At 44.7% G+C, this 20,911-nt stretch overlaps 1 protein-coding gene and 1 long non-coding RNA gene across 7 annotated transcripts in view; one reads left to right on the top strand and one right to left on the bottom strand.

The window, feature by feature from the left end:
- The window catches only part of MALRD1 (MAM and LDL receptor class A domain containing 1), a 752,096-nt gene that overhangs the window by 83,896 nt on the left and 647,289 nt on the right, over positions 1 to 20,911 (top strand). For all 6 annotated transcript variants that reach the window (XM_077154409.1, XM_077154433.1, XM_077154399.1 and 3 more), the window contains exons 12-13: positions 6,849 to 6,946; positions 11,833 to 12,006. In XM_077154409.1, coding sequence (XP_077010524.1) covers positions 6,849 to 6,946; positions 11,833 to 12,006 — 272 coding nt within the window. The remainder of the gene's footprint in view (positions 1 to 6,848; positions 6,947 to 11,832; positions 12,007 to 20,911) is intronic.
- LOC143688380 (uncharacterized) lies at positions 15,979 to 17,781 on the bottom strand. The gene is made up of 3 exons (XR_013177977.1): positions 17,680 to 17,781; positions 16,921 to 16,972; positions 15,979 to 16,099 (listed from the first exon to the last, which is right to left on the bottom strand). It is a non-coding gene; the product is annotated as an uncharacterized LOC143688380 (long non-coding RNA).

Genomic DNA, 20,911 nt, shown 5'->3' with positions numbered 1-20,911 from the left:
GCCAACCAAGAATTCTATACCCAGCAAAATGGTCCTTCAAAATGAGGGGGAGATTAAGATATTTCAAAGAAACAAGTACTAAGAGAATTTGTGACTAAAAGACTGGCTCTGCAAGAAATACTAAAAGGAGCACTACCAGCAGATAGGAAAAGGCAGGGAAGAGAGGTCTGGAGAAGAGTTTAGAAATGAAGGCTATCAGTAAAGGTAAAAATACAAAAAATAGATATGACGTATAAAATCCAAAAGACAAAATGGTAGAAGAAAGTACTGCCTTTAGAGAAATAACATTAAATGTTAATGGATTAAACTCCCCAATCAGAGCACAAAGATTGGCAGAATGGATTTAAAAACAAGACTCATCTATATGCTGTCTACAGGAGACTCACTTTAGACCCGAGGACAAAAGTAGTTTGAAAGTGAAAAATTGGGAAAAGATATTTTATGCAAACAGCAATCAGAAAAAAGTAGGAGTAGCTATACTAATATCCAACAAATTAGACTTCAAATTTAAGTCAATTGAAAGAGACAAAGAAGGACACTATGTATTAATAAAAGGAATAGTTTCAACAGGAAGACAAAACAATCATAAAAGTTTATGTACTGAGCCAGAGTGCTCCAAAATACATGAGGCAACACTGACAACACTGAAGGGAGAAGCAGGCATCATAACAGTTGGAGACTTCAATTCCCCACTCTTATCAATGGATAGAACATCTACACAAAGGATCAATAAGGAAGCAGAGATTTTGAATAATATGATAATGAACTCTTCATTAGAAGAACTAGAGAAAGAACAGCAAATTAATCCCAAAGGAAATAAAAGAAAAGAAATAACTAAGTTTTGAGCAGAAGTAAATGAAATTGATAATATGAAAACAACTGAGAAAATCAATGAAACCAGAAGTTGGTTCTTTGTGAAAATCAATAAAATCAATGGACCCTTAGCTAGGTTGATAAAAGAGGAGAGAGGATGCAAATAAATAAAATCAGAAATGGAAGAGGAGACATAGCCACTGACCCCACAAAAATGAAAGAGTTAATGAGAGAATACTATAAGCAACTATATGCTAATAAACTAGACAATGTAGATGAAATGGACAACTTCCTAGAAGGGCATGAACAACCAACATTGACTTAAGAAGAAATAGATGACCTCAATAAACCAATCACAAGTAAAGTGATTGAATCAGTCATCAAGAAGTTCCCAAAAAAGAAATGTCTAGGACCAGATGGCTTCACATATGAATTCTACCAAACATTCAAGAAAGAATTAGTCCCAGTCCTGCTCAAACTCTTCAAAGAATTGAAGAGGGAAAGCTACCTAAATCATTCTATGAAGCCACATAACCCTAATGCCAAAGTCAGAAAGATACTACAAGAAAATAAAATTACAGACTATCTCTTTAATGAATATAGATGCAAAGATCCTCAACAAAATACTTGCAAATTGAATTCAGCAGCACATTAAAAGAATTATGCACCATGACCAAGTGGTATTTATTTTAGGTATGCAAGCCTGGTTCAACACAAGAAAATCCACTAATGAAATACACCATATCAACAAATCAAAGTAGAAAAACCACATGATCATTCCAGTTGATGCAGAGAAGGCATTTGACAAAATTCGACATCCTTTCTTGTTGAAAACACTTCAAAAGATAGGAATAGAAGGGAACTTCCTCAACATGATAAATGGAAAATATGAAAATCCCACGGCTAACATCATGCCAAATGGGGCAAGTCTGAAAGCTTTCCCCTTAAGACCAGGAACAACACAAGGATATCCACTGTCACCATTGTTGTTCAACATTGTGCTGGAAGTTCTAGCCAGAGCAATTAGATAAGAAAAAGAAATAAAGAGTATCCAAATTGGAAAGAAAGAAGTAAAACTCTCACTATTTGCAGATGACTTGATAAAATCCCCAAAAATTTACAGCAAAGCTACTATAACTAATAAATGAGCACAGCACAGTGGCAGGGTACAAGATCTGTGCCCCCAGATCAGTACTGCTTCTCTACACCAGTGACGAGCAGTCTGAAGATGAAATCAAGAAGGATATTCTATTCACAGGAGCAACCAAAAGAATCAAACATTTAGGAATAATTTAATTAAGGAATTGCTAAAAGAAATCAAGGAAGACTTAAGCAAATGGAAGGTCATTCTGTGTTCATGGATTGGAGGACTAACTATAGTTAAGATGTCAATTCTACTCTTAAAGCAGAAGCCTGATTCATTTTGGTTGAATTTCTACATAATAAGCTTTGGTTTGAATATACCATAATGTATCTAGCCAGTCCTCTATTGTGGGATATACTGTATTGTGACAAGTAAGATCCATTCTTGTGAACATTTTCTTATAGAGGGTACTTTCAATTTTATGAAGAAATGGACAACTAGGAGTGAGACTCCTATCTTTTTACAGCAAAATGTGTGCTTTACTTTTGAAAATGTTGATAGATTATTTCCTCCAAAACTTTAGTACTTCCGCTTCCACTTCTACGAGCAAATGTGGGAGTGCTCTTTCCCATTTGTCTACCAGCAGTACATAGTACACAGTTTTTTCTAGTTGATGCATATAAAGTGATTCTCATATTTTCGTATTTCACTGAGAAAGTATTTTTTTAAATGTTTATTGTCCATTAGAATTTGTTCTTCTTTCTGAATTGTGTATTCATGTATTTTCTCATCTTTCTGTTGTGTGATTTGTTTTATATGTCACCATGATTTGCTTTTCCATCTTTATCTCTAATATTTTTTCTGAGGCTATAATTTATCTATTGAGTATCACTATCATATTTATGATATAAAAGTTTTAAAAATATTTACATAGTCAAATAAGTTTAATTTTCTTTAATAGCCTTGAGTTTATATAGTCATATAAGTTTCTTTTTACTTTTACCAGCTTGGGAGTTTCTGAGATTCATTGAGATACTTTCTCTGATTCCACTTCCACTAACAAATATGGATGACCATTATATATAATATATAACCAAATATATAATGATCATTAGACATTTTGGCAAGATTTTTATTGTTGTTAATGGACCTATTACTAGACTTTATGATCTGTTCCTTTGGTCAGTTTGTCTGCCCTTTGCACATTTCCCATGCTGTTTTGCTTTAAGATAACTTTATAATAGGTGTAGATGTCTGTTTGGTAAACTTTGCAGCTTCTTTCTTCTTATAGAGCTTCTATGCCTTTAGATTGCCATATGAGCCTTACAATCAACTTTTAAATTTCCAACATAAACAGTTATGCTGAGTTTTGATTGTGAAACTATACTTAATTGGGCAGGACTAGCAATTTTATTACTGTTGAGTGTTCCAACTTATGAATGTATTTTATTTCTGAATTTGACTTCCCTAATTTCTCTAACTAATATTTTACAATTTTGAATTTATAAGTTCTGAAAATGTTTTGCTAATATTTTCCTAGGATTCAGGTATTTCTGGACCTATTGTTAGTATTATCTTAAAAACTTTTATTTGTTTATTGCTGATATAGAAATACAATTGCTTTTTGGGGGGGGCTGGGGGGTGCATGGTCCAGGGATTGAAGCCAAGTCTCCCACATGGAAGGTGAGCATTCTACCTCTGAATCACCTGTGCACCCAATATAATTACTTTTTATATATTGACTATGTATCCAGTGACCTTGCTAATTTTATTTATTATAGTTAAGTATTTATATACATTTTTAAATTTTTCTAAGTACATGTTTATTTTGTCAGCATATAATGACACATTTATTATTTCTTTCTGATTCTTAAGCATTCTACTTTGTTTTCATGTCTTATTCTACTAGCTAGGACTTCTAGAAAAATGTTGAATAGAAGTGGTGATAGCTGCAACATATGTTATTATTATCTCAGAGGAAAATCTGTCAAAAAGTCAACATTAAATGACTTGTTTCCTGAAAGTATTTTTCCTTCTATTCATAATTTGCTAAGAGTTATTTTTAAATTAAGGTTTGCTAAAATTTGGAAATATTTGATCAGCATCTATTGTGCTGATCATATGATTGTCATGTTATCTTCTTTTTTGTTATAAGGCAAACTAATTTTCCAAATATTGAACCACCCTGCATTTCTAAAACAAACCTCATTTGGTTGGTTTTACTTATTTTACTTACTATTTTCTTGTTTATTCTGTTTGGTAATTTTTTTTTCAGTTATGATTCTGCATCTATGTTCTTTGCAAAGGTTGCTTTCTATTGTAAGGCTTAACTTCTAGACATTCCACTAGAAGGGGTGCCTGCTTTGCTAAAGGCGAGGCTGAGGCGGGTGTGGCCACTGACCCATGGAGGCCACCCTCAAATTCTTTCTTCTCTATGCTGTGTGCATCACACAGCCTCTCTGAGGTGTGTGGTGTGTGAGAGTTTATAATAAACAGTTTGGATAACCAGGAACAAACTTCTCAGTTTACCATAATACCAGATGTACCTTAACTCATAAAATTCTTCAGAGAAGAGCTATAAAAAGAGAAATCCAGAGAAATATCCCTAGAAGTCCCTTGATCTGGGGTCCGAGTTCAAATTCACTCCATATATTTTACCTGCACATGTATGTTTTAAGAAAATTAAATCCATTTTCCAATTATTTTATTAAAATTCTCTTAGAAATGTACTTCACTTCTAAATTAATTTTCACTAACTAATACACTCATAATATCATCTTTCAGTCTAGAAAGGTGGTGTCTCTGTCCGTGTAGCCGGATGATTTATAGCCCCTCAGGAGGTTTCGTAATGCTCTTCATAAAGGTCCCGTCCCATCCTTGTTAACTTTATTAATATGTAGTATATTTGTTATTGTGAGGGAGTACTTTTCACCATTTCTGTTTCTAGGATCTTATTACTAAAGTAAATTAAAATAACTTTAAACATATTTCTCTGTTCCTTTTACCTTACAAAATTCTCTTGTTAATACTAATTTTTAAAATAGAACCTCTTGGGATTTCATTGGCAAAATGCGAGAACCCTATCTCTAATTTCTCCTTGTTCATTAGATGTTATATTTCTTAGATGTCTGCCTTCATGGGACCTCTAAAATAATATCAATTAATAATGGTGACAGAAATCCCTATGTCGCTCCTTATTTTTATTAAAATAGCTTTGTTTTTGCCATTTAGGATGTCGTTTTTTGGGAGGTTTTAGTCATTAATCTCTACTTAGGTAGTCTCCTTTTATTATTTTATTAAGAGTTGTTATCAGGAATGTTGACTAATGTTTCAATATTTATTAATATGATTCTATGATCTCACCCATTAATTTGTTGATCTAATTGAAAATGTTGATATAATCTCTAAATTAAGAGACACCTTCATTCCTGAAAAACTGTGCTTGCTCATGACATATTATTTTTTTGATAAGTATTTAAAATTTATTTGAAAATATTTTAATTAGAATTTTTTTGTCTATGATCAAATGTAGGTTTGTACAGTGGTTTTCTTTTATGCCTGTATTTTCATTAAATTAAAGATACTCTGGCACATAAAATGAATCAGACAGGTTTCCATATTTTTCTAAGACCTAAGATACTTTGAATAATGTTGAAAATCTCTCTTTTTAAAAATGAAATACAACACAGCTGTTGGGTCATCCTTTTCCTGTTGATTTTTTCACCATCTTTCTGGTTAATTTTATGGTAATCAATGTATTCAGGCCTTTTGCTTCCTTTAGATTTTTATTTGATGTTTATTTATTCCATACTTCATGAACTGCTTATTTAAAATTGTGTGATACTGTTTTACATGACTTGTGAAGTAAAGTCTTTGAATATTTTTCAAATTTTAGAATTTTAAATAGCCTTTAAAAATATTCAGTTGAACTTGACTTTACATGGGAATCATTTTTTGAAATAATCTTTTCTTATTCTCTTCTTTTATAGAGGAAACTCAGAGAATTTAATAAGCTGGCATGTGGCATCAGAATTCTTACCTTTGTCTTTCTCAGTTGTTTTGAGATTTAAAGCCCATATAAACTGCCTGTTGGTTTTTGTTTCTCCCTCTCAGAGATGCTGCTGATTGGTAATCTTGGATGGGTGGCTAGAAATGTGATAGCTATAAAATCATACATTTGAATTCAGAAATCTTTTCCTTTCTGTGCAGTCTGCATTGACTGCGTCTATGAAAATCACCTTCTGAATGTGATGGTAGTTTTCAGTCAGAACAGTGGTTTTCCCCACGGCCCCACACTCTGTGACTATCAGAGCACAGAATCAGACCATCACCTTGTTTGCCCTAGCTGTCCTCGTCAGTGGTCAATATTCAGCCACGTACCCCTGAGAGCAGCTCAAACTGTGTGATTGGTGAGCTGCGGAGAGGTGTTGTCCTCTGTGCATCTGCCATGAGCACATCTGCTGGGGTTTACGTCGAAAAGAGTTATTTTGTTAACCTTGAGATTAGATCTTTAATTAAGCTTTGCCCCCCACTAGCACAGAGGGCAATGTCAGACGTGCAAGCATCCTTCAGTGCTTTGTAAAGTGGCTTAAAAATAAAGCTTTTATGGGAATTTTATAGGGACATGTTGAATATCTAGTTGTAAATTTAGAAGCTTCTCTTCATTTTGGTTTTAAACTGTATTTATGATGAGTTCATCCAAAAAATGTATTTATTTAATTAATTTAGATGAAGAGCTTACTTTTAATCATGAGATTTTTTTTCAGATGTTTAATGTTACACATGTGAATATGCTTTTGGTTATCTGCAGAGTTTAATGGCAAATAAAAATGTCATTTTCTTTTTCTGATTGACAGTTGAATGCCTCCAAAGATAAGGGGCTAATGCAAAGCACTGTTAATTTTACAGCAGTAGCGCTTGTACTCATATGGCTTCACATTTGTTTTCTCAGGATCATTCATTTATTTTCGGGCACATCAGCCTCCTCGGGTGGCCAGCCTTGGAGGTCCGACCCTTACGAGATTGCTCACCACCTCCACCCCATGCCAGGTAACCGATGATTCTGAGCTCCCACTTCTGCTGGCAAATGCCTGCCACATTTTATTACAATTTCCTTGATGAATTGAAACATTTATGGGAGCTATTTCAACACAAAATGACACGTCTTCCCCAAAAGCCATTTGCAGCGTATAAGATGCACCATTTTTTTGGAGCTTGCTAAAGAGTCTTTGCATCATTTTTATATTCTTTTACGTAATTGTTTCAATAATCTAATGCTGAGGATTGCTTGTCAAGCTGAAGTTGCTTGTCATTTCGATCAACAATGTTAATTGAGTGAAAAAAATCTGTTAAATAAGAGCTTTTTGAAAGACAGCTGAAAGGAATAATACAGATAAATATATAAAGAAAATGCCATCATATTCACTGAAATGTAACTTTTCAATGAGTCCTTCTGGAGCTGGATAAGTGCATAGCGAGCCGGAGACATGCAGCCCACTCCCCTGGCACTGTAGGGGAAGGCCGGCTGAGGGACGTGGTGTCGGGCAGCCAGTTCCAGGCCCAGCTGTGCCAGCTTCTGAGTATGTTAGTGATGAGTTATGTGCTCTCTTTGAGGCTCAATCTTTGCCCTGGAAGCATAGGTGTGGGAAGCTTCCTTCACGTGGTTGTGAGGACTGCAGGAGATTAAATAGCACACCTGGCAAAGGACTTGGCGCACAGTAGGTCCTCGCCACACATAATTCCTTTACTTTCCATAAAGTAACTCCTAAATTAGTCGTTTCGGTTCCTTTCCTTGTTTGCAGGTGTTTTAAGAGTTCTGATAGGCTCCAAACCCCTATAATTTCAGCTATTTTTTCTTTAGTTATCAGAAAATAATGTAGAGACCAATACTGCCAGGTCTAAATGCAGCACCTGTAAATGGAGGGCTGGCCATTCCTGATGAGATGGCATGTCGTTGAGAGGCCACGTTCGAGTCCTGGCTCAGTGGGCTCTGAGCAGGAGACCTCACAGCTCTTCATGGACTGTCTGCCCTAGTTTTAATTTCTCGGTGTTTCCTTCCCATTTCTCTATGGCTGGGACAGAAACGACTCTGTTCTCCACTTCCACCTCACCCAACTGCCCGCCACCCCTCACCGCTTCCCCTTGAATTTAATTAGATTTGATGCAGTAGCTAGAAGGACAGATAAATAGATCTAGTTATATAGATGCTATAGATATGGATGATAAAGAGACAATAGAGAGATGGATGATAAACTACAGATAATACGGATGTGTAGATACAGATGTAACTTTTACGAAAGTAGCACAAACATATCCGGGAGTAATACAGATGCAGTTACAACCTTTTGAGAACTCTAGAAGCATTTATTTGCTCTTTAAAAGTACTTGGACCATCTTGCTGAGGTTTACTTCCTGGCCATATACTGAAGTGATGAGATCGCTATTCTTATATATAAAGGACACCAGATAGATGCAAAGGAATAGAATGTGCGAACTCTGCCTGTTTTATAGAAATTTAAAAATAAACATTAGGAACTAATTAGAAATTCCTGTGACACACTGAGAATTTCTTTTTCTTTTCAAAGCTGATCCTCATTCCCCATGTTATATGCTGCTAACCACTAACTTGTAGACACTGGGTCTCAGGTTATCGTTGATTCCCCCTGAGGACATTTTCTTCTGTTTTCACTAAAACTTGGAGCTCTGCTGTGGGCAGTTGAACAGACGGAGCCTTGGCAAAGTGCTGTACGAACAGTTGAGACACAGTTTATTGCCGAGAACCACGGCTCTGCCCCTGAGAAGGTAGGGTGCTGAGTTAGCAATGTGCGTGGTTTTGGAAATCCGAGAGTGCAGACTGCCAGGAGAACGTTTTGCTTCTACCTGCGTCTGCTTGATCATCAGGATTTTTGAGCTGCAGGAGAGAGTGAGTGATCGTTGGGCTCCTTCAGACAACTTTCCAGCCTAGGAAGGAGGAGCAGACCATTAGAGAAGGCTCTTTACAGCCTGACATATACATGTTCCTGCGCGAGGGAGTTTTCTAAGAATATAACTTTACGCTTTGATACACTTATGGTCATATGTGCTACTTTTGTAATACAGATAGAGAATAAACGACAACTAACTTCTTATCTTCCTGGGTTATCAGAAAATCCAGCTGATCATCCTAATTGGAACATATTGATAATAGCTATTTTCACGAAGCAAGAAACAATCTTAATTACGAAATGGTCAAGTGAAGCAGAGAGATAAGTCAGGCACTTCGATGTGACAAAAGCCTTCATTTTATGAATCTGCATGATTTCCCATCCCCTGCAGCATCATATCCTATTCACACAGTTAAGAATATCTTTTGAAATGAGTTTAAAGGAACTGAGCTTCTTTAGAGTTTCCTTTTCCCAAGAATGCACTTTTCAGGTCATTTTGCATGAATTGCTCAGTACGTTATGAATAGCCAGCACATGGGACCAACATGCCCAAGCGTTCTGGCAGCTCATCATTGCGCAAAGCTGTGGCCTTGAATTTAAAAGTTTCAAAAGCCCCTCCAGCCATTAGTGGAAACTTGGCCTTTTTCCTTGGAATAGTCAGGAGGAGGGGAGAACAGGACATCTGGGGGCCAGAAGCTACCTTTTTACAGTGGGGTTTAAATACATTTACTGCTTTTGATAAACTCGGAAATATCAAACATGAAGGAGATTAATGTAGGCATTAATATTTTCTGAGTTCTCATATTTGGGTTGCTGTACAAAAGCAGTAATCACTTACTTTAGGACTCTGTAATTAAGTATAGGAAGATTGATATTATGAACTTCTGATTTTCAGTGTTCGTTTGTGTGCTTTTCTATTATTTTATTTTTTTTAATTCCCCAACTTGTTCTGCAATTATTTTAATATCCCTTAAATAAAACTACAGTTCATACAATTCAAAAAGTGAGTGAGAAAATCAGGGCAGAGATAGATGAAGTGAGGAATGAGTTGGGTCCCAAAGTGCAGTTGCTTAGGGCTGGCAGTCATCTGAGTCTCAGCTCTCCCAGCGGCCTGTGCAAAGTGGGAAATCGGTCATGATGTGGTTCAGAGTCACAGAAGGAAGAGGAAAACAGCAAAATCAAAACAATGCCTCAGAGACTTCTCCCTATAGTGCTCACAGTGATAAGGGTATAAATAGTCTCCCTCGGGTTCAAAACGCAGCCTCTGCTCGTGTTCTCAGCGCTGCTCCCAGCCCCTCCCCGACAGTCTGGAGGGTTCAGAGGGTGCTGACCGCAAGTCAGGGTCCTGTGCGCCGAGAGGGGCCCCCAGCAGCTCCCTCCCGAGGCTGTGTCTTATGGTATCCCCCAGAGTAAGGGAGGGGTGACTGTCACAGGCCAGTTAGGATAAAAGTAAGCATGGAATGGGGCATGGGATGACGCAGCCATGCTTTGTTCCCTCTGAGTTGTGTTTAACTCATACCTGGAGGATTCTCGAGGAAGCGATAGTGGAAAGGTTGAGCTGGCCCCTCTCCAATGACGTAATGACCAAAACACATGCAGGTGGGCCATTTAAGTGAAATAAATGGATTGTGTTCATTGAATACATTTTTGATATACACATATTTGACATATATATATGTATATATATATATATATAATAAAATGTGATTGAATACATCCATTGAAAAGTCTAAACTAGTTAACTGGTTTGGGAAAAGAATATTCAGACAAAATCATAATTGTGACTCTTAGCCATATAACCCACGAGGGCAATGGCTTATTACGTGGGTGTGTGAGTATTTTAGGCATGTCCTTAGCCATGACACTAGGAGTTTACTCGTTCCTTCCTTGTTTTCCTGGAGTTCCTGGTAGGCCACAGCTGCTGTCATGAGCGCTGAGGGGTCTGTCTCTCACATGGCCGAGCCTTTGAGTCCCTGACTTAGTGCTCGTCTAGGGCTCTGGGCGATGAGAGCCGCGGGGTTCTCACACTCAGCAAGAGCCTCTTTGAAATTATAGCTGGATTGACAAGTTTCTGTTCCATGATTTCAGCCTCAGTAATATTAAACTTGGAAAGACTATGCGAAGTTCCTTGGTCTGTAATAAGCTAAAGGAATCTTTAATGTCTCTAAAATGCAAATTCTGCTAAAATGGTAAATTAAATATAAGTTCTCAGTTCTCATCCTATTGAACATGGTCTTTCCTCTTAGTCCACTGTTAAAGCAAGCTCGTCCAGGTGAGGTGGTGAGTGACAGTCGACAGGTGGGAATTCTGGGGTGGACACACTCATCCCTTATACGACTAAGTTTAAAGCACTGATTTGCATATTTGCAAGTTTGGAACATGGTGACATTTACTCTGGGATTTAAACCTTAACTGTGGTTGGGGAATATGAGACCTCCTTTTCCACTGAATTTAAACACCTCCATTTGGCTTTAACTTTCTCACTTACTGTCAGGGTTTGTGTTTAAGTGAGCTTGGTGATAGATTAAAAAATGAAATGGCCAATCAAAGACACAATTTTATCAGGTGATGGCAATTAAATAGACATTGAAAAACAGTGTGTATCAAATGGGAACACGGAACACTTGCTATTTTGAACTGAAGACTTTTTTTAAAGTATGTCTTTTTAAATTTTCGCAAATTTCATTTCCACTGAAATTGGCTCCAACAGTGAAATAAATGGGCAACTTACATATATATATATTAATACCTATTCATGTAACAGGATAAAAGCTCAATGATGGTGCATTTTAAAATACCAGTTGGGGTAGCTTCCTTGTGCCTTTTCTTAGGGGCAATGTAAAGACTGGCCAAGGAAGAACTTAGCATCTTCTGGAGCTGCACACATGGAAGAAGGAGAAATTAGAAGATCACGGGAGACACCAAGGTGGTTTGGGATATTTCAAATGACGGAAAAACTACTAGAGACAAGTAAATGGAATATTCGTATCATTCAGATATGTTTTCCAACAGGTGTGGTTCTGGTATCGTTTGTCTCAGCATTCATCTCTCTCAGTTTTTACAAGAACGTCACTGGATGGAAAGTGGCAAAAGCAAGGACAACTCATTGGAGCCTCCGAACCTCAGTGGGGCCAAGCAAAAATTCCTCTCCATGCAAAGCCTGGTGAATCGGCACTGCTGTTTCAGGTAAGCACGAGGGGAATTCATACAATCCAGCAGAAGAAGCCTATGGGTGCTGATATTTTCAGGCAATAAAATAACACACATACCCCATAAATATATCCGAAGCTAGCAAACCAAGCATTCACCGTTGGATGAGTAGAGGCTATTCTGACTGTGTTTAGCAGTTGTGTGTGGAGATGAGAATTGAACAGGCTGGGGAGAGAAGAGTGCTCTAACGGGAAGATGCGTCTTCTTTAAGTGAGGGCAGTGGGACGTATGAGGTCCTGAGGAAATCAGACTGGTGCTGCACTGGCGTTTCACATTTTCTGCTGCCCTTAGGACCGAGGACACTCCAACCTTCTGTGCACTGGTTGGTGCTGACACAAGGGCCCCAGCTTACCTGGCAGGTATCATACCGTCCACCCTCTTACCTGGCTCAGCCCTGGATGAGGTCTGGGGAGGTTTAGACCCTGGATTGGGGAGTGACCTCGGGGAAACACCGGCTCCCGAGACAGGGGCTGAGCAGGTAGCAGTGCTGACCCCAGATTCCACAGCGGCTCACTGCAGGACTGCCGGGCATGGGGCCGTGACGGCAAGTGCAGCTGGGGGGCAGGCTGTGAGCAGGCTCTGGAGCTTGGGGTCACCCCAGCTTAGGATGCCTGGGGAGTTGCTTAAACTTTCTGTGCTTCTGGGAAATGGGGTGGGGGGCATGAGTGGGGCTGGCCTTAGTTTGCCTGGCTGCCCTCACAAGAACCCCCCCACTCGCTGGCTTGACCCCAGGCATTTACTGGCTCACAGGTTCGGAGGCCAGAATTCTAAAGTCAAGGCATGGACAGTGTCTGGCTTCTCCCATGTTCCAGGGTCTGGGGCTGGCAGCGCAATCCCTGAGGCTCCTTGTTCTGTCCCCTGCCTATGTCCATGGCCGCCCCTCTGCTTGTGTCTGCTCGCCTGGTTTCTGTGGACCTCTGGCTTCTTCTGTGTCTCTCTGACCTCTGGCCTCCCCCTGTGTCTTCTCTGACCTCCGGCTTCCTCCTGTGTCTCTATGACCTCCGGCCTCCTCCTTCATTTCCTCCTGGTGGGGTACCAGCCCTAGGGTCGTGCCCCCCTGGCCCCAGTGGGCCACACCGAGGTGGGTCTCCCCAGGCCCCTGTGCACGGTGCACACTGCGGCTCAGCTCAGCACACCCAGAGGGAATGCACAGGGGGGTTCACACTGTAGGGATTGGGTCGGGATCGGGGGTGGGTGTCTCGTGGGGTGCACCATTCAATTCCCAACAGGCTTTTAGGACCCCTGCTAACTGAGGCCTTCCTCTGGACCCAACCTCTGCCCTGACGGAGATAAGTGTAGAAATCACTCAGGGGCAAACGCCTTGGAGACAAGACCTTTAGGAGCCTTCACCTCAGTAAAGGATTCACCCAGGTCACCAGGGCTCTCCTGGGGGAACCCGACGCCGGGCCCCTCTGACCGACGGCCCTGAGCAGAGGGCAGGTGCAGGCCGCCTGCCACCAGGCCAGCCTCGGGGGTGGGTGGGGCCAGCAAAGGCTAAGGGTGTCAGCTCTGCGGGTGCAGCCTCGCCAGGGCTACCGTAGGGACTGGACGCGCAGACACGCAGAGAGCACCCAGAGCACTGGGGAGGACGGGCCACCCAGATGGGCCACTGCGCCACCTATGCTGGAGCCTGTGGACCTCACGGGGCTGGCGTCCTTCACCTCGGCAAGGACTGTCCTGGGCCAGGACACCGGGTGCAGCCGTCAGTGGATCCCGAGCCCAGCAAAGATCTCCAGGCCACCCTGCCACTCCTGGTTCTTTATCACTGTCACCACCCGACCCATGCCCATGGCTGGTGGGCACAGCCCAGGAGCTGCTCAAGGGAAGACTGACCGGAAGGCCAGCTGTGGAATTCAGGTGGCCAGTCCATGCCACACAGGACAGATGAAAGCCTGGGGTGGGTGACAGCACAGGATGGGTGATGGCACAGGACAGGTGATGGCACAGGACGGGTGACGACATGGGAAGGCTGACAACCTGGGATGGATGATGACATGGGAAGGGTGACAGCCTGGGATGGATGATGACATGGGAAGGGTGACAGCCTGGGATGGGTGACGGCACAGGATGGGTGACGGCACAGGATGCCTCGGTCCCGGCCCCTACATGGATGCCATGTGGAAGTGTGGAAATCAGTGTGCTATTGTGATACGGGGGCTGGCCAGTGTGACCCTGTGGCTTATGGTCACTGACCTGCGGAGAGAGCAGAGGCCCTCAGTGGAGTCAGTGCCCCGGGAAGGAGGACTGACATCCCTTCCTGGGCAGGGGGCCACTCCGACCGCCGCTCCTGCTGAGCTCCAGCTTTCTGTTTTGTTTTTGTTGTTTGTCTTGCTTTGTGGGCAGTACAAGCAGAGACTGCTTTTTTTTCTGTACAGTGTAGACTGACCAGTTGTTGTTTATAGGATTTTGTGAGGTGGCAGTAGCAGACCTGAGATCCTTTCCAGCCAGCCTGCTTGGCGATGCCCTCTCTCCCTCCCCCAGCCCCAAGACTCAGCACCAAGCTGGGGGCTCCCAGTTAGCACTGGTCAGCCTCACCTGGGGTCAGCCTCACCAGAGGTCAACCTCACCTGGGGTCAGTCTCGCCTGGGGGTCAGCCTCACCCAGGGGTCAGCCTCACCTGGGGTCAGCCACACCTGGGGTCAGCTTCGCCCAGGGGTCAGCCTCACCTGGGGTCAGCCTCACCCGGGGGTCAGCCTCACCCGGGGTCACTCTCACCTGCGGTCAGCCTCACCTGGGGTCAGCCTCACCTGGGGTCAGTGTCCTCTGGGGTCAGCCTCACCTGGGGTCAGCCTCATTCAGGGATCAGCCTCGCCCTGGGGTCAGCCTCATTCAGGGATCAGCCTCGCCCTGGGGTCAGCCTCCCCTGGGGTCAGCCTCACCCGGGGTCAGCCTCCCCTGGGGTCAGCCTCACTCGGGGTCAGCCTCACCTGGGGTCACCCTCACCTGGGGTCAGCCTCCTCTGGGGTCAGCCTCACCCGGGGTCAGCCTCACCTGCGGTCAGCCTCACCCAGGGTCAGCCTCACCCGGGGTCAGCCTCACCCGGGGTCAGCCTCATTCAGGGATCAGCCTCGCCCTGGGGTCAGCCTCACCCGGGGTCAGCCTCACCCGGGGTGAGCCTCACCCGGGGGTCAGCCTCACCCGGGGTCAGCCTCCTCCGGGGTCAGCTTCACCTGGGGTCAGCCTCACCTGGGGTCAGCCTCACCCGGGGGTCAGCCTCACCCGGGGTCAGCCTCCTCCGGGGTCAGCTTCACCTGGGGTCAGCCTCACCTGGGGTCAGCCTCACCTGGGGTCAGCCTCACCCGGGGTCAGCCTCCCCTGGGGTCAGCCTCACCCGGGGTCAAACTCATCTGGGGTCAGCCTCACCCGGGGTCAGCCTCCTCCGGGGTCAGCTTCACCTGGGGTCAGCCTCACCCGGGGTCAGCCTCACCTGCGGTCAGCCTCCTCCGGGGTCAAACTCATCTGGGGTCAGCCTCACCTGGGGTCAGCCTCACCCGGGGGTCAGCCTTGGCCTCGCAGGGAGGGGCGTGACCCTGGAGCCTGCTAAGCTTGTGCCCTGTTGCGTCCACCCTGGGAAGGTCAGAGGGCGCCGCTGCCTAAACTAAAATATTTATTTCATAATAACTTTCAAACACGTGGAAGGTGCAGAGAAGCAAATACCCGCGCACTGTTGCTCCTCAAAACCAGCCGAGGTTAATTTTCCTGATGCTTAGCATAGAGGTGGAGCTTTTCCCCTTGCCCCCCCACTCTGTCTCTTCACCTCCTCTGGAAAATAAAAGCGAACTACTATTGTGCTGGTTTTAACGTGAGTTTTCTAAGTGTATTTTTTAAAGTATGAGAATATACAGGAAGAATTTTGCCAGGTGTATTTCTAGTTCATTCTTCTACCAACATACGTGGAAAAGATCTTATCTACTTGGAAATATCGAAATGTTTCAAGTGTATCTTTTTGGAAACAGGCCAGGGTTTGCACTTTATATTGAAGCTGGTCACAGGTGGGTGACCTTGTCCTGCTGGCCGCCTGGGGCTGAGCGGGGGACTCATTGCACAGCAGAAACCGGTCCCAGGAGTTCTGGAAGGCAGAGAGGCGACCGAGCTCCATGTGCCCCCAGTCCCCGGCCCCCAGCCCCCAGTCCCCGGCCCCCAGCCCCCAGCCCTCGGCCCCCAGCCCCCAGCCCTCAGTCCCCAGCCCTCGGCCCCCAGCCCCCAGTCCCCAGCCCCCAGTCCCCAGCCCTCAGCCCCCAGTCCCCAGCCCCCAGTCCCCAGCCCCCAGTCCCCAGCCCCCAATCCCCAATCCCCGGCCCCCAGCCCCCAGTCCCCAGCCCCCAGCCCCCAATCCCCGGCCCCCAGCCTCCCAACCCCCGGTCCCCAGCCCCCAGCGCCCCCCCCAGCCCCCAGCCCCCAGCCCCCAGCCCCCAGTCCCCAGCCCCCAATCCCCAATCCCCGGCCCCCAGCCTCCCAGCCCCCAGCCCCCAGCCCTCAGCCCCCAGCCCCCAGCCCTCAGCCCTCAGCCCCCAGCCCCCAGCCCTCAGCCCCCAGCCCTCAGCCCCCAGTCCCCAGCCCCCAATCCCCAATCCCTGGCCCCCAGCCTCCCAGCCCTCAGCCCCCAGTCCCCAGCCCCCAGCCCCCAGCCCCCAGTCCCCAGCCCCCAATCCCCAATCCCCAATCCCCGGCCCCCAGCCTCCCAGCCCCCAGTCCCCAATCCCCGCCCCCCAGCCTCCCAGCCCCCGGTCCCCAGCCCCCAGTGCCCCCCCCCCAGTCCCTGACCCCCAGCCCCCCCCAGCCCCCAGCCCTGCGTGCTGGATCCAGGCGGTTCTTTCTGAGCCAGCTGCTGCACCGCCACAAAGTGCCCCGCATTTTCTCTGGCGCTGCGTTGTTGCAGCTCATTCTCACCGAGGTTGCACAGGAGCCCTTCGCCCCTCCTTGGGTAGGACTTTCATTTGCCCTGCTGGGAAAGGGGGACGCCTGCTGTGCGTGCTGTCATGAACAGCAAAGCAAACACATTCCAACATTCCTTCCATTTCCTGGGCGTTTCTCTCGGTGGAATAGAAGTCAAATAGTTCGCAGCGTCCTTGCCGACCTGCTTTAGCCTGGCCTCCCCTTTGGGTGCCGCACTTTTTACACACGTGTGTTCATTTGATGTAGGATTCCTCCCCCCCCCCAACTGCTGCTCTCAGTCTGAATATCTAACAACGGTCCTTTTTCCAAGTACTGGCCACTGATTTCCAGTTGAGCTACTTTCTTTGGGTTTTCTATTAGAGCATAATTGTATCATATTTTAGATTTCATCTTAAAGTGACCTTTTTGCTAAATTCTCCACAATGATGGATGCCATGTTCTCTCTCTAACAGAGTCAATGGTATAAATCAATAATAATTTCCTGCCATTATTAAAGATGCAGTGAAGGGTAAGATTTATAATACGAAACTCAAAGCTGGTCTGGTCTCTGAAACGCCGCCCCACGCCTGGCCTCGGGAGCCCGGGCCTCTTTAAATCTCCTTTCCACGGGCAGCTGCCGCGGCCTCGCCAGCTGCTGGTTTCAGGCACTGAGGCCACATAGCGTCATCGCGGGCGGCTCAGGACACGCATTTTCTTGCTAGATAAGTGAGCCTTGACTGGTTGCTTCGCCTCCCCGTGCTTCTGTCTCCTCACCTGTAAGCTGAGCATCACGTCACTGGGCTGAAACGAGTGGAAGGGTGCTCCTGGAGTGGGCGAAGCTTGAAAGAGAAGTTTGCAGTCGCTCTTATTATTAATAACACCACTTTCCTTCAAAAATTACCATATTGCAATTTTCTCCATATATTCCTAAGTCCTTTATTTCCTCATAAATATATTGTGATGGCTAGACTTGCCCAGGTGATGCGCCCAGCTGTCTGGTCAGGCGAGCGCTGGCCTGACCATTGCTGCAAGGACATTTTATGGCTGGTTGATAAAGCGGAAGGCTGGTGTATTACATCATCAGTCAGTTGACTGCATCTGCGGCTGATCACATCTGCAATCAGCTAAGGCGTGGCTCATAGCAAACTAACCCAGTCACCTGAAAGCTTTTAAGGAAGGAGAGAAACTTTTTCACTGTTTCTTCAGCCAGCGAACCTCTCCTGTGGCGTTCCTCCAGACCCTTTATTGGAGCCTCCAGTTTCACAGCCTGCCCTGCGGGGTTTTGGACTCTTCCACTCCCACGGTTGCATGAAACACCTTTATAAATCTCATACTTACAGAGCTCTCCTGTCAGTTCTGTTTCTCTAGAGAACCCTTGCTAACACATACATACATACATACATACATGTATACATATATAAAAGATATATATTTGTAAATACATATTTCTCTCATTATTTTTTTCCCAAGCTATGAAAGGACCAAAACTTAAATATTGTAGTTCTGTACTTCTCTGGAAAAACCTCCTTCAGAATTGCAGAAATAAAAGATAATCCCTTCATTTCTTACAATTTATAAGTTGCTACAATTCCTGAAAGCAAAAAATAAGAAATAACTTAGCTCATTCAGGGTGTAAGTGGAAAACTATTATATAATTAAAAAAAGCACCAAGAATCAGCAAGGTCTTCAAAATACTTTTATAAGAGAAATCTACATGTGGTTTGAAGTTTAAATTCATTGATTACCTTGCAAATCTAATAAGATGAGGTTGTCACTCCTACTTCATCTGTCTTCCAAGAAATTTCTTTCTCACTTATTGATTATTGATTGATGCTGTAGTTCCCCAAAGGAACTGCCTGAAGTCACAACCCAAAACATCAGTTTGGTTAAATTAAGCAATAAAAAATGAGAAAAGCCACAATGGCTTGGCAGTCATCAGATGATAGTAATTTATAGGTAGAAGACATTTTTGGAGGAAACAACCATTTTTCTTTTACATTTAGGGTACTTAAATTGATGGTAGAACGACAGTCTTTTGTTGTATGTTCCTGAATTAATTCTGTAGAAGTAAGGACGCAGAGGTGCAGATCACCTAATGCTTTTCCATTGGCCTTGGCGGTTGCGTTGTATGTGTTGTTTGCGTTGTAAGTGAATGTCTAGCAGAGCCTGAGGGGTCCCCGTGATGGAAAGTCCCCTCATTCCTGCGCGGCTCGGCCCAGGCCCACCCCCTGCCTTGATCACACCTGCTGTCTTTCCTCAGCTTCCAGTGCCCTGTAGATGCCTGTACGGCGATTAAGCAGAAGGATTAATTGGCTTCAGGGCAGAAGGCAGTATTGCCATAAATAAAACAAAAATCCCTTCAAAATGAAAGCTGTCCCCAAATTAATCCCAATGATTAATGGTGCTAAGCATAGTATAGTCCTAAATCACAATGCTTGTATAGATTTCATCACAATTCTACTCTAAAACCTACATTGCTCCTTTTCTGCAGGTTCTCTGCAGGCCAAATTTCTCAGATGGTCAGGACTCTGTGGAAGCCACTTTACTCACTTTTAAAAATCATTATAATGTTGTATGTCTCATCATAAAATATCAAAAATAGTGGATAAAGCAGTGGTCTGTCTGGCCCATGCACGCCTCCCATCCTGATCTTTAGGTAACGACAACGTTCTGGCGTCAGCGTGGCCAGGTGACGTGCCCAGCTGTCTGGTCAGGCGAGCACTGGCCTGACAGTAGCTGCAGGGACGTTTTGTGGCTGGTTGATAAAGCGAAGGCTGATGGATCACATCATCAGTCAGTCAAGAGCACCTGTGGCTGGTCACACCTGTGATCAACCAAGGTGCATCTCCCTGAGATAATCCAATCAGCTGAAGGCTTTTAAGGAGGAAGGAAGACTCTTTCACTGCTTCTCCAGCCAGCGATCCTCTCCTGTGGAGCTCGTCCAGACCCTTCCTCTGAGCAGCCAGCCTCACAGCCTGCCCTGCGGATTCTGGACTCTTCCATTCCCATGGTTGCATGAGACCCCTTTATAAATCTCATATTTACAGGCCTCTCCTGTCAGTTCTGTTTCTCCAGAGAACGCTAACACAACTAGTTTAAATTTACTTCCAGACCCTCTTCTATTTATTTATGTGTATTTACCAGAGAGATGTAAAAATCTAAGTGATTTTGTGTTTTTAACCTAAGTAGTATCATGCTATAAATTCTTCTTAATTTAACTTTTCTCTCATTAGCATGTGTTGATAATCCTCCATGGGGAGCCCTAGTACCTGCAGACAGGCATTCCCATGTTTAGGCTTTGCACAGCACCCAAGTTTGTCTCACTGTGTATTTACTGGCACACATTTAAGTTATCTCCACTTATTTTCTTTCTGACCACATTGGGTTCCGCAGCCTGACGTCACTCACTCTCCAGGGCTGACGCGCGGGTCTCTGCGCCATTTGCCCTTTTTTCTATGCCATGAAATTGCCCTCGTTTTAGTTGTGCCAGTTTTTGCAATCAAATTTCATCATCTATTCCCCCAGCACTTCTTGTTCTCTTGAACTCACACCCAACCAAAGTTTCGCAAGCAGGGCCTGTACTCTTGCGTCTCCATGCTGTTTCTTGGAATGTTTCCTCACTTTCTCCAGGCAACAAAATGGCAGACAGCAGCTATAACTAAGAATTGGAGTGGCTGCCGTAGATTAAATTCTGTTCCCCAATTTATATGGTCCTTGATCCCATCCTGCGGTGGGAACCGTCTGCAAATGGAGCCTCCTGGAAATGTTACTTCTCGTGGAGGGGTGGCCCCGTGGAACCAGGCGGGCCTTACCCCAGATGGAGGTGTCCTGTGTGAGCAAGAGAAATGCAGACCCACCCAGCGGAGCCCTGGGAGGGGCTGGGGCCCAGCAGCCAGGGGCCTGGGAAGGGCAGTGGCCACCAGGCTGTGGCGGGGCAGGGACACAGGCCGAGGGACACAGGGTGCTCGGAATCGGCACCGAGGTTACTAGACTGCAGAGAGCCTGA

The sequence above is a fragment of the Tamandua tetradactyla genome, chromosome 1 (genome assembly GCF_023851605.1).
Source record: "Tamandua tetradactyla isolate mTamTet1 chromosome 1, mTamTet1.pri, whole genome shotgun sequence".
Taxonomy (NCBI): Eukaryota; Metazoa; Chordata; class Mammalia; order Pilosa; family Myrmecophagidae; genus Tamandua; species Tamandua tetradactyla.
This window is presented reverse-complemented; position numbering and strand designations above follow the sequence as displayed.